This window comes from Fusarium oxysporum, chromosome IV, assembly GCF_013085055.1.
Source record: "Fusarium oxysporum Fo47 chromosome IV, complete sequence".
In the NCBI taxonomy this organism is placed as follows: domain Eukaryota; kingdom Fungi; phylum Ascomycota; class Sordariomycetes; order Hypocreales; family Nectriaceae; genus Fusarium; species Fusarium oxysporum.
Genome location: NC_072843.1, coordinates 3,087,213 through 3,111,120, shown reverse-complemented (window position 1 = coordinate 3,111,120; position 23,908 = coordinate 3,087,213). Strand labels below are relative to the sequence as shown.

At 48.7% G+C, this 23,908-nt stretch overlaps 6 protein-coding genes and 1 non-coding gene across 7 annotated transcripts; 4 read left to right on the top strand and 3 right to left on the bottom strand.

Annotated features, from left to right (window-relative positions):
• Window positions 1-1,862: 1,862 nt before the first annotated feature.
• Window positions 1,863-1,944, bottom strand: FOBCDRAFT_t97. The gene has a single exon. It is a non-coding gene; the product is annotated as a tRNA-Ser (tRNA).
• A 1,200-nt stretch (window positions 1,945-3,144) lies between these two features.
• Window positions 3,145-7,881, top strand: FOBCDRAFT_221420 (CobB/CobQ-like glutamine amidotransferase domain-containing protein). Its single transcript, XM_031178675.3, has 7 exons — window positions 3,145-3,818; window positions 3,867-4,048; window positions 4,125-6,607; window positions 6,658-6,820; window positions 6,890-7,029; window positions 7,081-7,122; window positions 7,172-7,881. Exons 1-7 carry the CDS (start codon window positions 3,195-3,197, stop codon window positions 7,603-7,605), a joined length of 4,068 nt encoding a protein of 1,355 aa, XP_031044562.2. The 5' UTR covers window positions 3,145-3,194; the 3' UTR covers window positions 7,606-7,881.
• Window positions 7,882-8,119: 238 nt separating this feature from the next.
• On the bottom strand, window positions 8,120-9,862 carry FOBCDRAFT_133258 (general substrate transporter; the record flags this gene model as incomplete). The annotated part of the gene is made up of 3 exons (XM_031178677.2): window positions 8,120-8,355; window positions 8,410-9,316; window positions 9,368-9,862. 3 exons carry the CDS (start codon window positions 9,860-9,862, stop codon window positions 8,120-8,122), a joined length of 1,638 nt encoding a protein of 545 aa, XP_031044564.2.
• A 2,986-nt stretch (window positions 9,863-12,848) lies between these two features.
• On the top strand, window positions 12,849-15,931 carry FOBCDRAFT_292093 (uncharacterized protein). The gene has a single exon (XM_031178678.3). The coding sequence runs from the start codon at window positions 12,931-12,933 to the stop codon at window positions 15,607-15,609; it is 2,679 nt and encodes an 892-aa protein (XP_031044565.2). The 5' UTR covers window positions 12,849-12,930; the 3' UTR covers window positions 15,610-15,931.
• Window positions 15,932-16,083: 152 nt separating this feature from the next.
• Window positions 16,084-16,782, bottom strand: FOBCDRAFT_272880 (ubiquitin-related domain-containing protein; the record flags this gene model as incomplete). Its single annotated transcript, XM_054704253.1, has 1 exon — window positions 16,084-16,782. The coding sequence occupies one exon, from the start codon at window positions 16,780-16,782 to the stop codon at window positions 16,084-16,086; it is 699 nt and encodes a 232-aa protein (XP_054560228.1).
• Window positions 16,783-20,112: 3,330 nt separating this feature from the next.
• FOBCDRAFT_31074 (uncharacterized protein) lies at window positions 20,113-20,979 on the top strand. Its single transcript, XM_054704252.2, has one exon. It carries the CDS (start codon window positions 20,350-20,352, stop codon window positions 20,737-20,739), a length of 390 nt encoding a protein of 129 aa, XP_054560227.1. The 5' UTR covers window positions 20,113-20,349; the 3' UTR covers window positions 20,740-20,979.
• A 1,162-nt stretch (window positions 20,980-22,141) lies between these two features.
• FOBCDRAFT_221414 (uncharacterized protein) lies at window positions 22,142-23,736 on the top strand. The gene is made up of 2 exons (XM_031178681.3): window positions 22,142-23,194; window positions 23,245-23,736. The coding sequence occupies exons 1-2, from the start codon at window positions 22,252-22,254 to the stop codon at window positions 23,535-23,537; spliced, it is 1,236 nt and encodes a 411-aa protein (XP_031044568.2). The 5' UTR covers window positions 22,142-22,251; the 3' UTR covers window positions 23,538-23,736.
• The last annotated feature ends 172 nt before the right edge of the window (window positions 23,737-23,908 follow it).

Sequence of the window (23,908 nt, the reverse complement as noted above, 5' to 3'; positions counted from 1 at the left end):
GTCCTGGGGTACCTTTGTGGTGATCGTTGCCAGCCTCGTTGCGCGGGTTGTCAGGTCCGAAAAATTTCGCCCTGGATGGACCTGCATGCGCCGAGTCGTGATTGGGCCATGTCTCACGAAGAGAGCTTGGATCTAAACTATTGGAGCTATCGACTGGAACGTGCCGCACCGATCGGGATAGAGATCTTAGGCGTAGATCGTGTGGGTTAGCCCCGAGAACCAGCTACTAGGGGGTAGTCCATTTTTTTGCGTTTGTCTTAGGTGAAAGCGTGGAAGCCCCAAGCGCCACGCACGCCACATATTGCCTTCTGCAGGACCTCAAGGGGAGCATCAACAGCACCAGGCACCGCGTGCGCTGATTCGTGATCTGGACTGAAAGCATCCCCTCTCAATCCGTTTTTTAGAGTTGCCTAGAAGTAAGGTTTGCTTCGGACCTGGATGCCAAGCCTGGTCAATCTAACCAGTTGCGGCTCTCACTCTTGGCATCTCGCTTTCATTTGATATAAGGCGTCATGTAAAGAGTTTGTTGATATGACAGAAGAAACTGATTGGTCGAGAATCAAGCCAGGGCGAATTATAAAAACTGTATCTAGACACTTACCAAGGAGGCTGCCGAAAAGATTCCTTACCAACAAACTGTTGACATAGATGATAGTCTAAACGAATTTCAACGATCGATGACTCTCAATCACAAGATGGATTCATTCTCAGAATACATCATTAATGGATGACGTTGGATAATGCCGATCTCATCGCTCTCAATGGATTGAAGTTGGTCAAAGGAACGTGATCGTCAGGTTAACCATTTCCATTCGCTATGGTTTTGAGAGACATTTCCGTTTTAGCCATCATTGTTTGCGAGACACCAGAATCTGTCTCAATCACCACAATGCCCATAATGTATATCAGGACCTTGCTTGTGTCTCGGGGGAATCCTACTTTCTTTTACCCGAATCCATTGCATCAGTCAGAGAGGCGAAGCCTTCCCCGTTAACAATTACGTTCTTCCCATGTGGCAATTGACTTATTACAAATCAAGCCATGAATTTGCAATGAACTATTGGTACCTTCGTGCAAACTCTCTTCTTGCTCAGTGTCAATTCATTTTCAATCGTTTCCTTCTGTAAGCCTCCAAGCCGTGCGCCAGGCTCATGGGAGCTTCATGAGTCTCGGCCCTGCCAAGATTGGTAGTTGGTGAAAGCTATTGATAAATATAAGAGCCCAGAAATCACAGCTTGGAGCTATCAGCCGGGTAGTCTGTATTTGATAGAAATATGACGCCGCGGCGAGAGCTTCGGTGCACCCGCCTTGTAGCCGTTCAATAGTTCAACTCGATTTACTCACTTCGAGCATCAATGCTAGGTATACTCTTTGCCATTACTGGGACAGTTTTGTTCCTAATGATCAATTCAGGGCTCTCGCTGTGTAGTAGTTACTGTCTTCTAAAGGAGTAAAATCAATAAAAAGTAGGGTACACAGTAGTGAAACTTGACAAATTATAATAATAAAATACCTAGAGGGCTTAAAACTTTCTAGATCTAGACTTGGCAATCTGATTTAAGTTACAAAAATGCCTGACTCCTTGAAAGCGTTGTATTATTGCAAATATACCTACTTAGTTATGTTTACTTAGTTTGAGTCATGTAAACTGAAATCCTTTAAGTGAATGACTACTTGTCTAGCGTGAGGATCACGCCAACTTGGAAATAGTAAAAGTTAATAAAGTCAGACCAATGGCTACCCTATAATTAATACATCAATGTGGCGTGTTTATCGACATGAAGGGAAAACGTGTCACCGTGCACACTGAGTCTTCTGAAGGGTATTTACGAATTATATCAAATGCCAAAAAGTTATTGAAGCGACGCAGGCCTGATTCGAACAGACGCCTCCGAAGAGAATAGATTTCTAGTCTATCGCATTAGACCACTCTGCCACTGCGCCTTTTGCTTATACTTTTTTCTCCGACTCTCAACACATGTTGCTGGCACCACAGCAAAGCCCGGCCGCGAATAGAGGCTTTGTTCTGCTGAATCGTGACACTATTGGACCCATCTCATTCCCAAGCCAGAGTGATTCTTGAGAATACGGAATATACATAACAGTTTGTTCTCGAGATTGCCTAAATTGTATAATCTCCATGCCTCAGATGTGTCCGCTGGCATTGCACATTAATGTCTTACTCTGATACAAGCAAGACAGGTTTTCTCCGGCAACCGAATATAGTTCATTGTCCTCATTGTTTCTGCTGCGTCTAGACCTTTGTTGATGAAAACGTTGCCCAGCCACAACAGATTGCCGCAATTTCGTGGTAATCAAACCGACTCAGATTTCCAAAGACAATTTCAGAAAATGTCAAGAATGATCAAGAAGGCCAGGTTTCTTGCTACAGTATACTTAAGTATGACATCTCTCCTAGTTGAAACCTTGGCAACAACACTTCACCGGTTTTAAGTAAGGATGCCGAGTGAATTGTTTTCATTTCCCTTCAGTCATGACCTAGAAAAATACACCAGAAGATGACTCTACGCTAGGTAGATATCAAAGTCACTCGATTGTTTTGGTGTTCGTAAACTACACGTTCCATATTACCCTTCTCCAAAGCTCACCATATCCGGGACGTCCTAGAACGGTCACATTGGCTAGAATAGCTTGACAGATGTATGGGATATATTATCTACGGTAGTGTATGCACTACTACCTAGTTACATTGATTCTTTTCAGCAACCTACACTAGCTCTGCAAAGTGGAAAATATATACGTAAATAATTTCCCCTTACACAGGCTCGATACTCTCAGCTCAAACCCTCAGCAGAGAGCTCCATGAGTCCCCGCAGACCCCGCGATTGCCCCGCGCTGAGGGTACGTGCAGAGCTTCAAGCATGTCGCGATAAGATTATGACTGATAGAAAAGAAAAATGGAGTATCAGTGAGCAACTACCTGTAGTATCAGACACCCCAAGTGATATTTTACGCCTAGAATTTAAAAAAGCATTCCGCGAGTGGATTTCCAGTGGCCATAGATAGAGCTGCACCAGAGGGCAATCATCAGCTTGCGAGCGGAGAAACTTTGCCCCGCATCCGGACCTCCCACCTTTATCGGAACCCCGCCAATTTTTTTTTCTTCCTGCTACAGGACGTTGGCGTACAAGCGTCAAGGCGTATCTTGCTTTGAACTCGCAAATCCATTCACCATGCACCACGTCCTGATCGGCGAGTCGTGCTACACGGCTTCTGAAGTCCAGAAGCTCGTGCAGCGCATCAATGATCAGAGTCCCGTCAAGGTTGCTAAGCTCACGGGCTCCTGGCAATACTACCTCGACCTCGAGACTGAGGATGCCGCCGTTCTCGGCAGCATTAAGAAGATCCTCGAGGCCATTGAGCAGCCTACAGATGCTCCCTCAACCGGCGGCAACAAGAATTCCATCGATATCTACGTCAGCCCCCGGAACGTTTCCCCATGGAGCTCCAAAGCTACCAGCATCGCCCTCGTCTGCGATCTCAAGACCGTTAACCGCATCGAACGAGGTCGAGTCATCCATATCGAACTCGAGGATGGTTTCAAGGGAGAGGAGGATTTGAGTTTCCGGGACATCCTGCATGATCGCATGACAGAATTTTTCAGCCTTTCTCCACCGGCCCTCGATACCATGTTCGCTCATGGTGCTCGAAACCCTCTCGTCGTCGTCGACATCTTTTCCGATGAGCGCGGTCCCTTGGCCGCTCTCCAGGACCATAACAAACAGGCTGGGCTTGGTCTCGACCAACCCAATATGGAGTACTTGGTTAAACAGTACACTGCTCTTGGTCGATCTCCTGTATGACTCATAAGTCCGACGTTGAAAATCAAATACTGATTTCAGTAGAACGACGTTGAGCTGTTCATGTTTGCTCAGGTCAACTCTGAGCACTGCCGACATCATGTCTTTAATGCTTCGTGGACAATTGACGGTGTCAGCCAGGAGAACAGTTTATTCGGCATGATTAAGAACACCCATAAATCAAACCCCGAATATGTCATCAGCGCCTATTCTGATAACGCGGCCGTGTAAGTATTGGTTATATAAATACAATTCCGGTTGGGGATCAAGTATTCGGGCTTGTTTGCTAACATTCACTTGTAGCCTTTCCGGTGACGAGGGTAACTACTGGGCTCCAGACTATTCCACCGGAAGCTGGAAGCTCACCCGCGAGGTTGTCCAGCCTCTCATCAAGGTTGAAACGCATAACCATCCCACTGCCATCTCCCCCTTTCCCGGTGCCGCAACCGGAAGCGGTGGTGAGATTCGAGATGAGGGCGCTGTTGGACGTGGCTCTTCTCCCAAAGCTGGTCTTGCCGGTTTCTGGGTTTCTGATCTCTTGATTCCCGGCAACAAGAGGCCATGGGAGCTTGATATTGGACGTCCTTCTCACTATGCCTCTAGTCTTGACATCATGCTGGAGGCCCCAATTGGCTCTGCTCGCTTCAATAACGAGTTTGGTCGTCCTGCCCTGACCGGTACTTTCCGAACTCTTCTCACCAACGAGGCCGGATCCGACGTTCCAGAGTACAGAGGATACCACAAGCCAATCATGATTGCTGGTGGTATCGGTAGCGTTCGACCCCAACATGCTCTCAAGGAAGAGAGCCATGTTGAAGAGGGTGCCCATGTTATTGTCCTGGGTGGTCCTGCAATGCTGATTGGTCTTGGTGGTGGTGCTGCCTCCTCCAACACCGGCAGCGATGCCACAGCGGATCTTGACTTCGACAGTGTTCAGCGTGGAAACCCCGAAATGGAGCGACGAGCCCAGATGGTCATCAACACTTGCGTCGCCCTTGGACCAGAAAGTCCAATTGCCTTTATCCACGATGTTGGTGCTGGCGGTCTCTCAAATGCTCTTCCTGAGCTTGTGAAGGACGCTGGGTTTGGAGGCAAGTTCGAACTTCGACAGGTTGAGAGCGCTGATAACTCTATGTCTCCTCTTCAGATCTGGTGTAACGAGGCCCAGGAACGATATGTTCTTCTCGTCAACAGAGATGGTCTCAACCGCTTCACTAGCATCTGCCGACGAGAGCGATGTGGCTTCTCTGTTGTCGGAACTGCCGTTACCAAGGATGAGAGTGGTGTTTCAAAGCTTGTTCTCACTGATCGTGAGCCTACAATTCAGCCTCCCGTTGATCCCATCAACCTTCCTATGGATGTTCTCTTCCCTCCTGGACGACGAATCTCTAAGGACGTTCAACGTGTTGAGAAGAACCTTCGTCCCTTTGACGCTGTCAAGAGTCTCACCGAGCACTGCGGCAGCTCTGACATTGGCGATTTGGTTACTAAAGCTACAGAGTTGGTTTTCAACCTCCCCTCTGTTGGGTCAAAGAACTTCCTCATCACTATCGGTGACCGTACTGTTGGCGGTCTGTCTGTTCGAGACCAGCTTGTTGGTCCTTGGCAGACTCCAGTTGCGGATGTCGCCGTCACCCTTACCAGCTTCAGTCTTGATGACAAGAAGCGACGTGGTGAAGCCATGGCCATGGGTGAGAAGCCTAACCTCGCTCTCATCTCGGCTGCCGCATCTGCCCGTATGGCTGTTGTTGAGAGTTTGATGAACCTTGGTGCAGCTGACATCAAGCCTGGTCCCGTCAACGGTGATCTCAAGCGCGTTAAGCTCTCGGCCAACTGGATGGCCGCTGTTGGTCACCCTGGCGAAGGTGCTGCTCTTTACGATGCTGTTCAGGCTATCGGCATGGAGCTCTGCCCTCAACTTGGCGTTTCAATTCCTGTCGGAAAGGATTCTCTGTCCATGAAGGCCTCCTGGAAGGACAAGGAGACCTCTGAGTCTCAGACTGTCACTGCTCCTGTCTCACTGGTCATCTCAGCTTTCAGCTTGGTTGAAGATGTCCGCAGCACATGGACGCCCCAGCTTCGCCGTGTTGAGGAGGTTGGCGAGTCTGTCCTGGTCTTCGTTGATCTTGCTCAGGGCTTCCGTGCTATGGGTGGCTCCGCTCTTGCTCAGACACTCGGTCAGATTGGTAACGAATCTCCTGATGTTCGCGATGTTCAGATCATCCGTGACTTCTTTGATGCTTTGTGGCAGCTTCATCAGGAGGACATTGTCCTCGCATACCACGATCGATCTGATGGTGGTCTGCTCACAACCGTTGCCGAGATGATGTTTGCTGGCCGATGTGGCGCTGATATTTCTCTTGACAGCCTTGCTGAGTCTGAGGACAAGGTGCTCGATGCCCTCTTCAACGAAGAGTTGGGAGCTGTCTTCCAGATCCGCCGAGGTGACGAGATCAAGTTCAAGAGGTGCTTCGCAACATGTGGTCCTCCTCATGGTCTTATCAAGACTATCGGCTATGTTCGCCCTACTAGCAAGCAATCTCTCCTTGTCAAGTACAGGTCAAAGACCATTGTCGACCTGGAGCGTGCCAAGATCCAACAGTGGTGGACTAGCACTTCTTACGAGATGCAGAAGCTCCGAGACAACCCCGAGTGCGCTCAGTCCGAGTTCGAGGCTATTCAAGATAACAGGGATCCTGGTCTACACTACAAGCTCAAGTTTGACCCTGCTGATGTCAGCCTTCCAGCTCTCACAAGCATCAAGAGCCTGGTATACAAGCCCAGAGGTAAGATCATAAAGTGCTGAACGAATCGGGTATATGCTAACATCACGCAGTTGCCATTCTTCGAGAGCAAGGTGTCAACGGTCACGCCGAGATGGCTTTTGCCTTCCGAGCTGCTGGCTTTGACGCTGTTGATGTTCACATGTCTGATATCCTTGACGGCTTCTCTCTGGACGGATTCCGAGGTCTTGCTGCCTGTGGTGGTTTCTCGTATGGGTAAGTAAATCCATTACTGGCGTTATGCCGGAATTTACATGTTCTTGCAATGAGACTAACATCCGATAGTGACGTTCTCGGTGCTGGTAACGGTTGGGCCCAGTCTATCCTGATGCATGACGGTGCTCGCAAGACGTTTGAGGCTTTCTTCAAGCGTCCTGATACCTTCTCACTAGGTGTTTGCAACGGTTGTCAGATGCTGACTCGACGTGAGTTCACACCTCGTTCGTTGGTTTTTAAATCATACTAACAATATTTAGTCAAGGAGTTGATTCCTGGAGCCGAGCACTGGCCAACATTCGGTATGTCATTCTGCTTGTATTCGCGGCGGTGGAAGCTAACCATGTCCAGTTGAAAACGCCAGCACCCAGTTCGAGGGCCGATACTCGATGGTGACCATCGAAGACAAGTCCGAGAACTCTGTCTTCTTCAGTGGCATGAGCGGATCTTCGTTCCCCATCGTCGTTTCTCACGGTGAGGGCCGAGCGGCTTTCTCTTCGGCCAACGACTTGCAGTCCGTCAACGACTCAGGTCTTATTCCCTTCCGCTATGTCGACAACTACGGCTCCGTTACAGAGAGATACCCCTTCAACCCCAACGGTAGCCCTCAGGGTATCGCAGGTGTGCAGAGCAGGGACGGCCGTGTCGTCGCCATGATGCCTCACCCCGAGCGTACCATCATGGCCGATGTTGGCTCGTGGAAGCCTGAGCGCCAGCTGGCCGAATGGGGACAATATGGTCCTTGGTTCCAGCTCTTCTTGAACGCTCGTAAATGGGCCGCTTAAAATTAAAAAGAAATTTGCATTTTGGTGTTCGGGTTATTGGGATGTTTACGGTCATGGAGAATGGGATATGAGGTAAAGAAGGTAGAATGTTAAGTTTAACTAGAGAAAATGATTGATACTAGTAGCCAGTGGTTTTGCGAGTGTTCCATTGTGATGCTAGGTCAACAACTCAATACGCGGCTTTGGCTATAACGAGACTTTTACATAACGCGTTCAGTCTAAAAACTATCGCATTACCCTTTTCTTCAACTGTTTTAGCCTACACCTTTGGATCTGATATGTTCTGTTTTTGTTTCGCAACATCACGTACATTTGTAAAGAGAGATCGGAACGCGTGTAGTATTTATGGTAGTGAATGCGTGCACAATCCCCTACGTCCTCACCGGCTGTGTAAACATTGCAGTTTTCATATCATAGGACAGCATAGGATTCAGTTTCATTGGCGATCATCATAAATATCTCGTATCTTGACCAAAATCTAGATTTACTGTACCCTTTGAGGGTATCAAGCGAACTACACATGATGAATAGGATTGCCTGCACTCCTGGCCTGCGCAGCAGTTGCTTTCAAAATCTCCTTCTCCTCTTGACCGCTGTTGTCTCCAAATACTTGGTCCATCTCCTCTAGAGATCTGCCCTTAGTCTCAGGGACAAGGAAGTATGCCCAGGCAGCAGCAATAGCGCACCAGGATCCGTAAAAGACATATGTGCCAAATCCAATGGACTCAAGCATAGGAGGAGTAATAACACCTATATATGTTGATTAGCGAGGCTTCTTGTAAGAAAGGACTATATAAGACTCACCAACAATAAAGTTACAAATCCAGCAGGTTGCAGTTGAAAGGGCTACACCCTTAGATCGAGTTGCACTGGGAAAGACTTCTGACGGCAGGGCCCAGCCGAGAGGTGAGTATGAAACTCCATAACATAGAATGAAGATGAAGGCCATAGCGACACACCCCCAACCAGCAGCTGCGTTGGCCTTCCAGTTATGGGAGAAGATGCCAACAAGAATAGCCATGATTCCCCACGAAACAGCACCTCCAACACCACCAAAGATGGCCAGAGGACGGCGACCAACTCGATCTATGATAAAGAAACAGACACCAACAGCAACTAGCTGAAGAACATTAAAGATACCAGACATGGTAAGAGACATCTCCTCAGACTGGCCAAGTGACTGGAAAAGAGTCGGAGCGTAGTAAATGAAGGCGTTGATTCCGCTGAATTGTTGAAAGAAGAGAATTCCACAACCCACGGCAGTTCTTCGCCATGTCTTGGAGCTAAACAAGTCAAGCCAAGTCAAGACTTCAAGCTTGAAGCCCTGTTTACCAGGGTGGCGGCGCTCAAGCACGGTTTTCTGGAATTGCGCCTCGGCGATAATGCCTTGATACTCAGTAAGGACTCTAGAGTCGTCAGGGGGAAGACAACGCATTCGAGATAGATTGCTGAGAGCATCTTCTGTGCGTCCAACAAGGGCAAGCCATCTGGGCGAGTAAGGGAAGAAGAGGATTCCAACTCCGACAATTGTTGCAGAGACCATTTGAAGGCCAAGAGGAAGACGGAAGGCGATGTCGCCCTCCAAGTGACGAGTTCCAAAGGTGATATAAAACGAAACAACTACGCCGGCGCAAATAGATATAGATTCGAGAACAAGAAGAGTCCCTCGCAGATTCGGGGGTGAGATTTCGGAGATGTAAAGAGGAGCTCCCTGGAAAGATATCAGACAAGTTCTCTTAAGTTATATGGGTTTGAGACTTACCAATGCAAGAGTACCGACACCTATTCCACCCACTGTGCGACCAAGAACGAGCATTTCATAGTTGACCGCAGCAGTTTGAAGTATAGCACCAATATTGAAGATCACAACAACAACAGCCAGAGCCTTCTTTCGGGAGATCTTATCGGCCATCCAGGGCATGAAGAAACAGCCCAAGAAAGCTCCAAACTCCAGCATACCTGTCATGAAGCCCTTCCCAAAGCCAGAAGCTGCCCTAGGAAAGACATCATGGAACTGAGACATGACATTGATGATGGAAATAACGCCTTGGTCATATCCAAAAGAGAAGCCGCCTAATGAGGCAAGAAATGCAGCTCCAAAGACAAAAGGGGACTGTATAACGCCCCGTATACCTCCGGGGCCATAGGCGACGCTGTCCGCGAGTTTGGTCGGGAGATCTGCTGTAGGTACGATGTTGATGTCTTCTATGGTACCATCATCTTCATCATGGAGAATTTTGTCATCTTTGGAAGACATGGTTAGTAATAGAAGGATAAGGGGTTATGTGGAGCGCTGGATGTTGGGTTACTAGTGTTCAAGGAACTGTTTGAAACGGAGAAGCACGACTCGGTCAGGATATGACAGACTTTATATACTGACAAGAAGACTACAGTTCTCTGGATAAACTTCCGAAGCTACTCAACGGCTGGAGTGGCTGTTCTAATTCTCTTGGCTCCGAAACCTAATTCAGGTACCTTGACAGTCTTTGCTCCACGCCCTTAAGCCAAACACAGGCAGTATAATGACGACTAACTGTTCCCAACGGCGCCACCCGGACAGTCAAAATCTGGAGAACGCGAGTGATGACGGGACGTTGTCATGAAGGAGTACGCATACATGGGGGGTGGCTAAGATATTGTGCGGGGAATAAAGTTCATCATCTGGGGTTTGGTCTGGGGAATATTAGGGAGGATGCAAGGATTCGTCGATCATATTATACAGACTTGATAGTGATGAGAGATTAAGGAAACACCTCACCGTGACATGGAAATGCATTCGCTTCTTCTCAACATTATGTCAGGTCCTCTAGACTCTGAGAACTTGAATGCTTTGCAACTGAATTTGAATTCCAAGTGTCTAGATGCATCTTTGGAGTTGGAGTTCAAGGTCTAAAGCTCGTGGTATCCTTCTCCGAATCTTGTTTCATCCCCAGGACGCTAGACCTCGACAGAGAATGATCGGCATTTACCTACTCGGCGATATTGCAACACGACTCATGATCCGGCCTACAGGTCCATGGCTTACTTTATGCTCTCTGATTGTCCGTCTTTCTATTTTCCTATAAGGATAAAACGGCTAAGGTGTATCCTACACAACTACAGCTTCCCTTGTAGATTTGCTTCAAGTTGAAGACGAGCTTGTGCTGAGCTTGGTGGTTGTTCTGATCTCTTCTAGGGAACTCTAGTGACCTACATCCTCCAAATGGCTTCTACAATAAATTTCCATGCGCTATTGCATTGTCTACTGATTGTCGGTTGAAACGATTCGGCATACGTTTATGTCACGGCGAGTTATGCGAACAACAGTCGGATACCTCTCCGAATTCATATGAGATATACATCCTGTAATTGTGACAAGCAGGGATTCATATGAGGCAATGACGTTCAGAAACTGTATCTCTCCTTCTACGGAAACTGGCGGCATTGAACACGAGCCAATCATACACCATGGAATAAGCTCCAATGCTTCATTGGAGAAGTTGTCGATCCGCTTTACTCTACAAGGTTGGCTTCGCCGTCGATGCAACGATCGACAAGCTCGCCGCCTATTTCCTAACAAAGACAAGTTGGCTATTGCAACCCTGACCTCAAGTTCATTCCCTGGATCCTCGGAGTTGAGGCTCGTGGCCGGCGCCGAAACTTGCCGGAATGGGCAACACTTCAGCCCTGTTAGAGATCATGGGCTGGGACGGCATCTCTTGGCACGCGCCCAGTTACGGTTTACGGAGCAAGGGGAATATTTGACCGATATCCTATTATGGAAATTTATGATGAGAGTAATATCTTGGTCAATTATTATTAACTCGGGCGCGATCTCGTTATGCGCGTATGTTTGCCACTGGCTTCTTGTCATGGCGTCATGTCTGTTTACATCGATTGGCGATAACCAATGGTTAAAAACCAGGGCTGGATGCGGCTCTGTTGTAGTCCTGGAACCATTCCTCCTCGTGTGCTTTCTTTTCCATGCGTGACCCGGTGACTGACAGCTACTAAAGACATGTTCGCCTCAAATTTCATGAGTTTGGGTAAAATGCAAATCTTTGCTGCCACATTCGTGGATGTTCAAACGTAGGGAACACTTCATCAGCAGCACGATCGTGATGCATCGGAACGCCCAGGGCATGAGATAAAGCACAAGACCTCCGAATCAAGTTTTGTGAAGGTTTAGATGAGCTTAGCAGACTCTTTTGATTACCTGGATAATCGTTGTCCCCGAGACAGGTAGTGAGAGGTTAAGTTGGATTATCTATTGATGTTTCAGTTCTCATGTATCAATCGGCGAATATACTAATCAGTCCCCGGGTTTAATATATCAACTAGTGCGATCTTTCTACTCCACGGAAAGAGGAGCCAAACCAACTCCACGATAGTTCCCGCTTCTTCCCCACCAGGCGTATTACAGATCAAGGGCTGTGTAAGTGACTTCTGAAGCTTCGGGGCATAAATGGACTTCGATTTGATATTCTTATTCTACGAAACCCAATCAAACAAGCCACTGTTCCGCCAGTTTGTCCAACGATAGGCTGGAACTCAAGTGGCTGGGTACTCTATTTCTTGGCCTCTCAATTGGTGGTCTTGGGGCTGGTGCTGGCATTGAGTGGTGAACATTAAATGGTATGACGATGAGGTAACGTTGCTCATACAAACAAACAAGGTCTCAAGCCATTCTCGGTCATCTTGTTACCCAATCCTACCAATCTTGCACACATTTGTGTGTTTTTCGCATCAATTCTGCCTAATACCCCTCTTTTCGATATGGACGGCAATGACATAAGTGGGCGAACCACTGGCTGCCAATAATACCAGCAACGTCTTTTACCGTTGAGACTCCCCTGTTTTCATCCTCAATTGTCCTCGCCGTTGGCTCAAAATCATCTCAACTATATTTCAACCTCCAACAACACATCAACATCTCGACCCAAGCTCACTCACCATGATATTCCCTCTGCCAAATCGTCGGGCGCAGTCTCGCTGGGGGGTTGAAAATGAGCTGGGCTAACTCGAAAGGATGCCTTTTTCAACCTCGACCGCCAATCAACTTGTCCATCTCACAGCCTTATTCGGTACGAGATACCTTCACATTGTCCTACCTACCCATTGTGGACTCCCATTGTCGGGCCTCTTTAATCTGTTCCACTATGCCTCACCTCCCATCTCCCAATCCCTTCCCGTTTGCTTCATCACCTCCAAGCCTTCGCCACCAATCTGCCATCTCGACCTCATCAATAACTACAGCTATCATCCTCGTTTGGCTGAGTGCGGGGTGTACTAGCCCGCCTCCCATAGCACTGTAACGCCATTGGGAGGTTTGCATCAAGGATCACCATGGACGATTTATCAAACCAGGGCTTGGGTCGCGCGAATAGCGACCAGAACGTTGAGAGTAACGAAAACATCGACCTTGGCAATCCCCCACGATGGAGTGACCTTACCGATTGGGAGCTGGAACAGCTAGAGGAACAGCAGCGTCGTGGAAGCAGTCTCCAAGTAGCGACCTGGCTCCATCACCAACCGAACTCTCAGCCATCACAGAATACCTTCATCACTTCCCGGTCTCTACCTCAACGCCAACTTGATAACTACAAAGTTATTGACCGTGTCGATGATGTGCTTAAAAAAGGCCGCAGGTCATCAACTCAGGCAATTGGTACGCCCAGTACGACGGGTCCGCGCATTCGGCACATCACCGCATCGAGCAATGTTACATCCATTGATGAGCGTTTAATGCAGAGGCCTAGGCCTTCAACACAATCTTTTCTGCCATTTGGTACCCCTTCCGACAGACAAATAAGATATACCGACAATGGCAATCATGATGAAGGAAGACCTCCGGGTTTAGCAACGCCCCAAGGTTCTTCTGCTTTCACTACTCTATCTGGACCGCATACGCGTGGTACTTCTAAGCAGCCAACCGGTTCGATATCTCAGCAGACAGCTTGGTCGGTAGCCGGCACAGACACATCTTCAGGTTCAAAGAAGGTGCCTAAGCGCCAAAACAGTCGCTCAACCGATGATGAAGCGACTGGCAAATATCAACTCGCAAAGCGATACAGGTCCGGACACAAGAGCCAATCGGTACACCGTACGTCTCCAGCGTCATCTGGTTCTTCCAGACTCCCCCAGCAAGGCGCAAGTGTGCCACTGCAAACGATTGAGGATACACAAGAGTCTCGACGTCGAACTCGAAATATCCAACCATTGTCAGCTTCTAGTGGCTCAAATTCATCCAATGTTCAGAGAGGCGGTCCAGTACGTGGGCGCCCAAACAATCTGGTCACGCCCGAAGATTTCATAGGCGCTTGCGAGACATGTTTCTTCTGGCTATTCGACCCAAAGCGCTTGTCATCTCCTGAAAGGCATGCCTGCTCAGGCCGCAAGGACGAAATATCACACATCGTCACTCACGCCGCCGATCATCATGGTCTTATTCGTGGAAAAGATCCATACCATACTGCTCGCAAATACCTGACAAGTTGTCACACTTTCGACCCTTTCATCAAAGCGAAAGGAAACTGTGACAAATGCGACTCATTGCACGAGTGGCAGGGACAAGATTTCTCAGATCAAGAGCATCACGGCAAGGCCCTCTGCTTGCGATGCTGGCGCACGTTTGAGAAGAAGGGCATGCAAGATCATATGGCTGAACCATTATGTGATTATAATGCGGAGCAGCCAAAGGAGAAGAAGGTCTACATTCTATACACCACCTTCTGTTCAGTTACCGTAAAGCCCAGCGGACCTCCTAAAAACATGCCACCGCGCAAATCGAACTATCGAAGCCCGGCAAACAAGTACAATCGCACCAACCAGAGACAGCAAAGCAACAACAACCAGACACAACGCCGACCTGTCACGGAACAGTCCACTCGCGATCTTCGCCCTGCTGCATCAAAGGCACCCCATGGACAGGGCAAAGCAAAGTCCCCTTCAGCATCCACAGTCTCTCCGGCGACCCAGGACCGGTCACGGGCAGAGAGGCCCAACCAGTTTCCTCAACAGGCTATGAGAAACCCACCTAATCTACAGGCAGCGCCACCACATCCTTTATCATGGCAGCAACAAAGTGCCCAGCAACCTGCCCAACCGCCAATTGCTCTGATGATATATAATACCCCACCAGAGCTTGTCGCGGGTATGGTGAAGAACATGCAAAGAAACGGGATTCAGGGGGTCACTCAATCTTCCTACTCGTCATTGAGTCAAGCAACTTCCTTTGGAAGTCTGCAAGGTGGATCTTCCGGCTACAGCTTTCAGTCACAACAAGCGCATCCACAACCACAGGCTCAGGCACAGAGCATGTTTCCCCCTTCTTACCCATACTCGAGTTGGCAGTCATCATTCCAACAGCCTCCTCCACAGACATTCTCGCAGGCCCCCTCTCAGAATGGCGATTTTACCCGGCTTCAACCTGCATCTGCACAAAACGACTTGTCACAACAGTCTTTTGATCCATTCTTGATGCATAAAACGGCTACAAGCGATCGCCAAGGATCACGCATGCAAGTACCAACAAGTATGAATTCGCCTATCTATAATGAAGATAAAATGCTCTTTGGGGGGTGTTTCGACGCTGCAACTGCAGACCCGAATTTATTCCAGGACTCGGCAATGCCAGTTAATGATAGAGATGCGATGGTATCACTGTCTGATATAGTGTCCCAGGTTCAGTCCACTGCTTCAAGGGTACCATCTACCGCTGGCGAATCCATGGGTTTCATGCAACAGTCACCTAAAGTCGAGGAGAAGCTATGGTTGGATCAGCAGTCGTTTGATGATTTCAATGACATGAATTTTGACCACATGGGGTCTAACCCTGAGCTTCGAGTCACTGTCGAGATGGTAGAGCCTCCATTTCGTCAACCAGAAGAAAAGCTTCAGGATCTGAAGCCCAACAGTCAACTATCGCCCTTGCTCCGCAATGCTCTGGAGCAAGATTCAGGCTACCGCACCCAATCAGGGATATTCGATGGACCGGATATGGACCTCAACACCATGTTTAAATGAAGAAAAGCTCGAAGTAATGCTTATGACCATCATTCGCTTGTTTTCCAGCGACCCTGTTCTCTTCTTACTTTTCTGTCTTTGTTGGATATCTCCTTGGCTATTTTCTTGGTTGTGCGGATAAAAAAGATGTTGAAGCATAGATATCATATACTTTGAGGACATCGCCGTTCTTTTGGTTCTTCTATTCTTTCGGTTGATAGACCTACTTTTGTCTTGATTCAGGATCTGAGTCGCGGTATAGGCGTAATGCGGGTTACGAGGCGCTTTTCTTAACGATTTCGATGAATTTGGATACGACCTCTTCATGAAATTTTTCTTATATGACATGGCTCACGCCAGTATTCCAAGACGAACTCGTTTCTGTTCGATTATGTATTTTTTTTTGGTCATGCAATCCAGATAACGCCAGATAAAAAGTAAAACGTTGAAAATTTTGTTCCCAGAGCCCATATTGAACAGTGCTTCCATGTCATTTCAGTCCCGTGTATCAATTTCCAGATCCAGTTGCACGCCGTTCGAGATGCCATAATCTCCCAGGGTAATGTGATCTTTGAATGGTCTCTCACTCTGTCGTTTCAAGATAATCTGGCCAGGGTCACGACCGATTCGGGCGGCGACCATCATCTTCAGCTGGCCCACGGTATCAGACTCCAAGCAGGGTACAGCAGCTTTCGTACCAAGTCGATCGTTGACGTTGACGATGATCATCTCCTCGCCTGCCTGAGCCATGGGAGCCTTAGGCTTCTCTTCCTTCTTTTCCTTCCTCTCCCTTCTCTGATCCCTATCGCCATCTCGCTGTCTGTCCCGTCCTCCATCACGGTCATCTCGGCGGTAGTTCCGATCCCTGCCATAATCGCGATCCCGATGTCGCTGCGGTGAGCGTCTGCGGAAGTCACGGTTTCTGTCATTATCCCGACGCTCTCCCTTCCACTTAAAGCCGCCCGATCCTCTGGGTCTTCGCGCTGGCGATCGCGATCGATCTCGGGGTCTGCGTGGAGGCGAATCTCTGCGGTCGCGGTTGTTGTTACGATTGTGCGACCTGCTGCGGTCTCTGCGCTGGCGACGTTCGTCATTCTCTCTGTATGTATCGTCGCGACCTTTGCGATCGTCCTTGTCCTTGGGAGCGGGTGATTTTGAGCGAGCTCGGGGCTCCGTTGGTGGTGAGTCTGTCATAGTGGCGAGCTTGCAGCTACTATTGCGACAGCTTTTATTCTTGCAGAGGCGGTGCTGGTTGCAAAGTTGAATGCGCGGTTCTTCAAACAGGCTCTTTATTTTACTCTTGGATGTACAGACGGGAATGAAAGCGCTGAGGCTGGATGATTTTGAGATGTAGGAAAGTGTTGAAGAGGCTGAAGTTGATTGCGACGTCACGACCTAGCTTTTCGAGAAAGACGGGAGCTCCACTTTTTGGCAGCTCGAAAAGACATCTGAAATTCTCCCTATTACAATCACTGGAGGTAGCACCAGTTTTATATTGGTACCTGTGGGAATTTCGAGCTTGGTTATCTAATGGAGATACGTAGAATAGTGGCGTGGCTATTGGGTAAGTTTTTAGTTATATACAGGCGAGTGTATATGCTGCCTAGAATTGTTAAAGTGTTTGTTCTCGACGACTTGGTTAGATCAGTTGGGCGTATGCACTATGGAGGCAAGACTTACACAAACTCACTAAGAAAATTATATGCTTCATCAATATATCACTTCATTGCCATACCCAAGCCCTGTTAAGTCTTATCTCGGCTCACACGATATTAGAATGAGTCTTGATCCCTGTGGTTTCCTTGATACAGGTGTATACAACACTTTGGTTCAGGGTAGGTAAAAGCCACATTCTACTATGGCATCTATTTGCGATACTATAGCAAGGCAAATTTATTCAAGACCGTAGAGAAAATTTTGCGGGAAAGGACTACGAGATTCGATATATTATTTGATTCTTTAATGGACCAATGTAATAAGGATAGGGTGCTCATTCGGGACAACCAATTCGAGAACTTTGGTAGCTGGTGTTCCTGTTTGTGGTTTACCATCAACCGCCGCAGTTTGGTGATCAGACATATCAGTTCTGGGACCTTGATCTCAATGCGCTGGCATGCAGTTCGGGGTTCACACCATAAAAGTCGTGACGGTATTGATCTGCTGCTAAAGTTTAGGCCAAAGGCAACAAATCATCATTGTGATGGCACATGTTGATATGCAGAGTAACCTCGTATTGATGACTGAAAGTACGCACGGGCAAAGCCTCTTGGGCTAATTGGAACTTACACTTGATGCAAGTGATTAAGCCAGCAAATCCACTGTGTTTCTTCGACTTGACACACTTGAGAGAACAAACTTGTTTGCTTGGCATCGCAGTTAGAGTCGATATCCGTTGCTACGGAGAAACTTTGACGTCAACGCAATTGTAAGAACCAAGTCCGTCATTGCAGGGCTGAGCATCACCATAACAAGGACCAGGGTCTAAGTCATAGCCGAGAAATTGAGGAACGGAAAGCTGCCGCTTCAAGGCACGCGACCCGCATGGTGCAGCGACAGCGACAGCGACAACGCGTTGACGACGAGACAAGTGCGCTACACCAGAAAAGGATAGAATCCTTTTGCGTGGGCGTCGCACAGCGTGGCCACGTCAACATTTGGGCTGCTGAAGGAAATGGTGGTAACGATTGGACGCAGTGTAAACAGCACAGCGCAGCGGTGTGAGGAGGACGCAGACAGGAATAGAAGCAAAATCAAGGCATTGGAAGAGCCTATACAGAGTTATGCAGTGATGCACCATAGAGTGCGTACAGTAGCACATGGCACCCACGGCACCCACGCGGTTATCCAAGCGAATCCGGGGCGGGTTGCCGATCAGCGCTGACATTCAGGCTCCAACCTCCAGGCTTCATAACGACCGGGCCTTATTCTTCCAGCTCCAGGGGATTTGGCAGAATGGCGTACCCCAGCCAAGTGTTAAACGACCGTTGAGTCGACCGGGATTGCCGTTGTGGCAGAGTTTCAGTTCAGCGGAGACAAAGGCAGACGAGCATAAAAATAAAAAGAGCACAACGGATTCATAGGTAATGGAGAACAAAGCAGCCTCACAAGGCATTGTTGTTGGGAGAGATGCAGCTGATGGATGCTGCCTACACATTGCGCGTAATACTCGTTGTTGGGGGCTGTGACTAACACAAAGCTGTTCTTGAGACTTGAGAGAAACGCAATCAGATAGAAAATTAGACTCATCTAACTAATTCTCATTGTAGTAGCGCTTCGATTTGGCACTTTCCACTTTCACGGAAGAATGATCGACGGTCTTTCAATGTTCTTTTGCGCAACTTGGCGCTGCTGTCTTGGCCTGGCGCTGCTTGTCTTGGTGATGTGTCTCAGCGGGTGTCGGCTCTATTGGTGTTGGGGGCACCAATTAAGGTATGGCGCCAGGCACAACCCGACGCAGGAACCGCGGGTGTGCCTGGTACCTTTTGATGGTGGCCAATCAGCCAATCGACGACCGCTGAGGGAAATTATGCAAATTTTACTTTTTTGCGCTGTTGTGAAAGTGCACGAGCAACGACCAGCGAGTCACGACACTTGAAGTGAGGGTCATCGGGCTGATTAGATTGGATAGAGACTTGCAGACAACCAATTAACACTCAATTCCACTCTAAAAACGCCTTATCCAACTAACTAAGTATGTTCCCGTCTCCTCAACCGCTCGTGGCCCGTCAGGACTCTACACGAGTAGCGGCAACGAGCGCCACCTTTCTCCAGAAATTATTAACGACTTTTTAAGGTAGAGCGTCTTTTTCTCTTTAATTCCCTCATCTCCCAGTCATGGATCTGATTTGAGTGGGCTGCACAATGATTTCATCGCCACTCAACGCATCCTCGTCGCCTGTCTCTGCTGGTAGCCAACAGGAACAATGCCTAATGCCTAGAATGCAGAGTTTTCTTCCCATCCATCCATCACACGGGAGACCAGGGTCTCGGATCCCCGGTGAAACCCTCTTTGTGCCTCCAGAGTATCAAATTCTGCCGCACAAAGCGTTAGAGAGCCGAAAGCCTGGAAGAATGTCATGGCCCATGGCAAGGGATTCGAATAAAGGGTCTAATAAGTAGACATGGCCTAGGCCCAAGTTTCAGCAACCAGATATTGACAGGCCTGCTCGGTCAGACTACCTGAAGCTGTCAAGCAAAATGCGCTGTAATTTCCCTCGAGGAGCATGACAGGCCTGGTCAGGTCACAAGTACTTGAGACATGGCCGACGAATAGGGGTCTGTCCGTGTTACATGTACCAGTTTAATGGGCTTGAGCCTAGTCCGCCCCTCCCATCCCACCATCACCAAACGTCGCCTGCGCTCTGGCTCTGCCATTGCTAGGCCTTGGTCTTGGCCTAGAGTCAGGGTGCGTGCTAGTGTGGGCTGCAGAAGCTGAGAGTTGCTGTTTCTCTGTGTTGTTTGCTTCTGCTCTCAGTTTCCTCGTAGTATTTCATATGGATCCTCCCCCCGACTCTTGACAGGCCACCCTTCTACGCTTCGAAACAAACTTGTTCTCGGTCCACAGACTTCGTTGGCAGAGTCTATCTCGCTCGTACATTTCTTCGTTGAATACATACATAAGTTACTTTACTTATTAGCTTGTGCTTCTCGCTGTCTGGATACAGAGCATCGATCTGTTCTCGCTTCCAACTCACTCACTCACTTATACCAACCGCAACCGCTTTGAAAGCACTCACTTACACAACAACCAACACCAACACAATGCATTTCTCTAAGCTTATCCTGGCTGTTCTGCCTGCCTTCGCTCTCGCTAACGAGGGTACCACCACCCACACGTCCACCGCCGTCGTTACCAAGACCTACTACCTCTCTCAGGTTCACACCATCACCGCCACTGGTGTGAGCACCACTGCTGTTGAGACTTCCGTCGAGGTTACTTCAACAGCTCTCGTTGAGGAGACCACCACCTTCTGGCCTGTTTCTCACAACAACACCACTCCTGTCTCTACCCCAAAGGCCTCTAACACAGCCGGTAGCACTGGTGGTTCGTCCGAGCCCTCCGAGGTTCCTGGCAACGCTGGATCTGCTGTCGCCGTCGGCAAGTTCGCTGTGGTCGGCGTTGCTGGTATGGTTGCCGCTGCTCTTCTGTAAGCGTGTTCTGGATGGAACGAGGTTCCACTAGAATCTCGAGACTGTCGACTTGCATCAAAGTCGACAACAACCACTGTCTCCCATTTCTTGTCCATTCACCTTTTATACCCTGGTCACCAGCGCGGCCTATTCTTTATGATGAAACGCCACGATACCAACAGCAGGTCGACACTTGTCGCCTGCTTCACCTTGATGAGTCTTGAGACTCTGCCTGCTGGATAGCTTGACTGCTTCCTTACGCTTCATCACGCCCGCTCTATTGACAAAACATGCGGGCTTTCAACTCTTGCTGTTTCTTTCTTCCCCGGCAGCATGTACCCAGCGCGTTGACTGCGCTGCGTATGGTTCAACCTTTCGAGTTGTCGCTTGTGTTGAAGGGTAGCCGTTGATGTTCCCAAGCCTGTTTACATCCACCATACATACCACAGTTCCAAAATTCCTCACTTGAGGATATCACACCCAGGCTTGGTAAGCACTCAATGGCTTTGAGATCATATCCCCTTCCTCCGTTGACAGCGGGTACACACTCCTGGCTGGAGACCCTTTTTACCACATTTATTCTGTCAACATCTCTTCACTCGACTCTGCTGCCCTGTAGAGAGTGGTTTCCAAAGAGACGGGGACGACGTCGGCGACGTGGAAAATAATCCATATTCACTTCAGTAACTCTGCTTCTCGGATGAACTGGTTTTACTATACTTCTCTATTGGCGATACCCCCTTTTTACGACGGCGCAGGTGATCCAGGATCTAGCTCTGCTTGATCTTTGGAGGATGGTTTGCAGCTTGGAGTATGGCTTTGATTTAATTCGGAAGGGGTGGGATACGATTTACATGAATAAGGAGGATTGGTGAATTTTGAGTGTCCGATGCTGGACCAACGATGATGAGCCATGATGGATGGCTAGTAGATAGTATGAGAGCAATAGACTTTGTCACGCTCAACAATGCTTGGACCTTGCGTGGAAGTGAAGACGAGAGACCAGGCGTTGCCAACTCGACATGGCGTGGAAATCAACGTCCGGTGACTAATCTGAACAAGCGCGAAAGGACCCTTGCTGTAGAATAACAATTTTCGCCAGGGTTCTCTGTCTCTGTCTGTCAAGTGTTGCTGTATAAGTTGGTTCAAAAGTAGATGAGGTTTAATACTAGATGTCTGATCTTTAACCATAGAGAAGTCAATGAATGATTCTACAGGCCTCAAAGTTCCTAACCGATGATTATTCCTTTCTTTCTGCCTCCGCGGTATCGCGGTATTCGTGACGGGAAAAAGAAAATGGAGCTGAATAAGGATAAAGCGATGTCCTTTCATTGGCTCATCCCTCGGATGCGGCCCGGGATGTGCGGGTCTCATCGGCCTTTGCCCCCGAGTCTAGGAATTTGAGTTCTTTGAAGCTGCCGCCATTTTCGAGTCTGCTTCCCCATATCTCCACGAACGCCCAACGGCCTTCTTATTTCTCACTATCTTGTTTTCTCGGAGAGGTAGAAGTCGTTGCTCCTTTGTATTACTATAATGGCTTCTCTTGCTCCATCCCTCAAGCGGGCACATGCCCCTCTTCGCAAAGCGCTGAGCGCTACGCCTACACTTAGAACTTTCGCCACTGTACCTCCGAGTGGCAGCGAGCCCGGTAAACCTCGACGAAAGAGTTATTTCAAGGACACAGCAGTCTCAGACTTCTCCGATTTCCTTGCGACGTCGTCTCCAGCCCAGCCGCTGTCTCCAGCAGAGGCTTACTCTCTGAAGACTGCCGAAGTCGGCCCTGAGGGCAAGAAGCGAACCATCACACGACTGCCAGAATGGCTAAAGACACCGATCCCCGCCGGCAACGATAACTTCAAGAGCATCAAGAAGGATCTACGAGGATTGGGATTACACACCGTCTGCGAGGAGGCTCGATGTCCCAACATTTCAGAATGTTGGGGCGGTTCAGATAAGAATGCTGCGACAGCTACTATTATGCTCATGGGCGACACATGCACCAGAGGATGCCGTTTCTGCAGTGTAAAGACAAATCGCAACCCTGCTGCATTGGATCCCCACGAGCCCGAGAACACTGCAGAGGCCCTGGCCAGGTGGGGTCTTGGCTATGTCGTGCTGACCAGCGTGGACCGTGACGATCTGGCAGACGGTGGTGCGAAACATTTTGCTGAGACAATCCGAAGAATTAAGCAGAAGAAGCCTTCATTGCTCGTTGAAGCTTTGACTGGCGATTTCCGAGGAGACTTGGATATGGTCAAGGTTGTGGCTGAGAGTGGACTCGACGTTTATGCGCACAATGTTGAGACCGTTGAGGACCTCACTCCGTATGTGCGAGACCGCAGAGCTACTTTTAGACAGAGCTTGTCTGTGCTGAAGCATGTCAAGGATGTTATGGGCAAGGACGGTCCTATCACTAAGACCAGTCTGATGCTTGGTCTTGGTGAGCAGGAGCATGAGATTATGGCTGCGCTAGAGGGTAAGACAACCTTTTTAATAATGCTATGTGACTCGGCTAACAGTGATTAGAACTTCGAAAGGCTGATGTTGATGTTGTCACATTCGGTCAGTACATGCGACCTACCAAGCGTCATCTGAAGGTCGAGAAGTACGTGACTCCGGATGAGTTCGAGATGTGGCGCAAGCGAGCTCTGGACATGGGTTTCCTGTACTGTGCCAGTGGACCTCTCGTGCGTTCTTCATATAAGGCTGGTGAAGCCTTCATTGAGAACGTTTTGCGCAAGCGCTCTGGTGAGAAGGCTATGGCCAGTGGAAATCTTAGCCAAACCGTTGCTCTCGACTCAACACAGTCGACGATCTAAACAGATCACTGTACTCCTACTTTCACCTCAACCACACCACACTACACTAAATAATCATGGGCTATGACCGTATCGGAAGGCGTTTTGGGATAGGGTCAGATATTCAACTAGAAAAGCATGGTCTTCAACAAGGCTGCTGCGACCTTGTCGCACACTCACATACAATACAATCACTCACCCCTAGCGGGTTGTACATCAACTATCTGCACGTCAACGTGGTGGTTGTTCTGATATTCTCCTTGCTGTGTAACTGAACTCCTCTGAATAGGTTCGTTCATTACAGGAACGACGTCACTCACACTATGATCAACACATCTCAGAGCCTGTCGCATATGTTCCTGTAGCGATACTTAAACATGCCTTGTAGGTAT

What these genes read in the sequence shown, in the direction of transcription:
- FOBCDRAFT_221420 (XM_031178675.3), top strand. Translation starts at nt 3,195, where the DNA reads ATGCACCACGTCCTGATCGGCGAGTCGTGCTACACGGCTTCTGAAGTC. An exon ending in CTGCTCTTGGTCGATCTCCT is followed by an intron (nt 3,819 to 3,866) that starts GTATGACTCATA and finishes TGATTTCAGTAG; the next exon opens with AACGACGTTGAGCTGTTCAT. An exon ending in TGTGGTGGTTTCTCGTATGG is followed by an intron (nt 6,821 to 6,889) that starts GTAAGTAAATCC and finishes AACATCCGATAG; the next exon opens with TGACGTTCTCGGTGCTGGTA.
- FOBCDRAFT_292093 (XM_031178678.3), top strand. Translation starts at nt 12,931, where the DNA reads ATGGACGATTTATCAAACCAGGGCTTGGGTCGCGCGAATAGCGACCAG.
- FOBCDRAFT_221414 (XM_031178681.3), top strand. Translation starts at nt 22,252, where the DNA reads ATGGCTTCTCTTGCTCCATCCCTCAAGCGGGCACATGCCCCTCTTCGC. An exon ending in GATTATGGCTGCGCTAGAGG is followed by an intron (nt 23,195 to 23,244) that starts GTAAGACAACCT and finishes AACAGTGATTAG; the next exon opens with AACTTCGAAAGGCTGATGTT.
- FOBCDRAFT_31074 (XM_054704252.2), top strand. Translation starts at nt 20,350, where the DNA reads ATGCATTTCTCTAAGCTTATCCTGGCTGTTCTGCCTGCCTTCGCTCTC.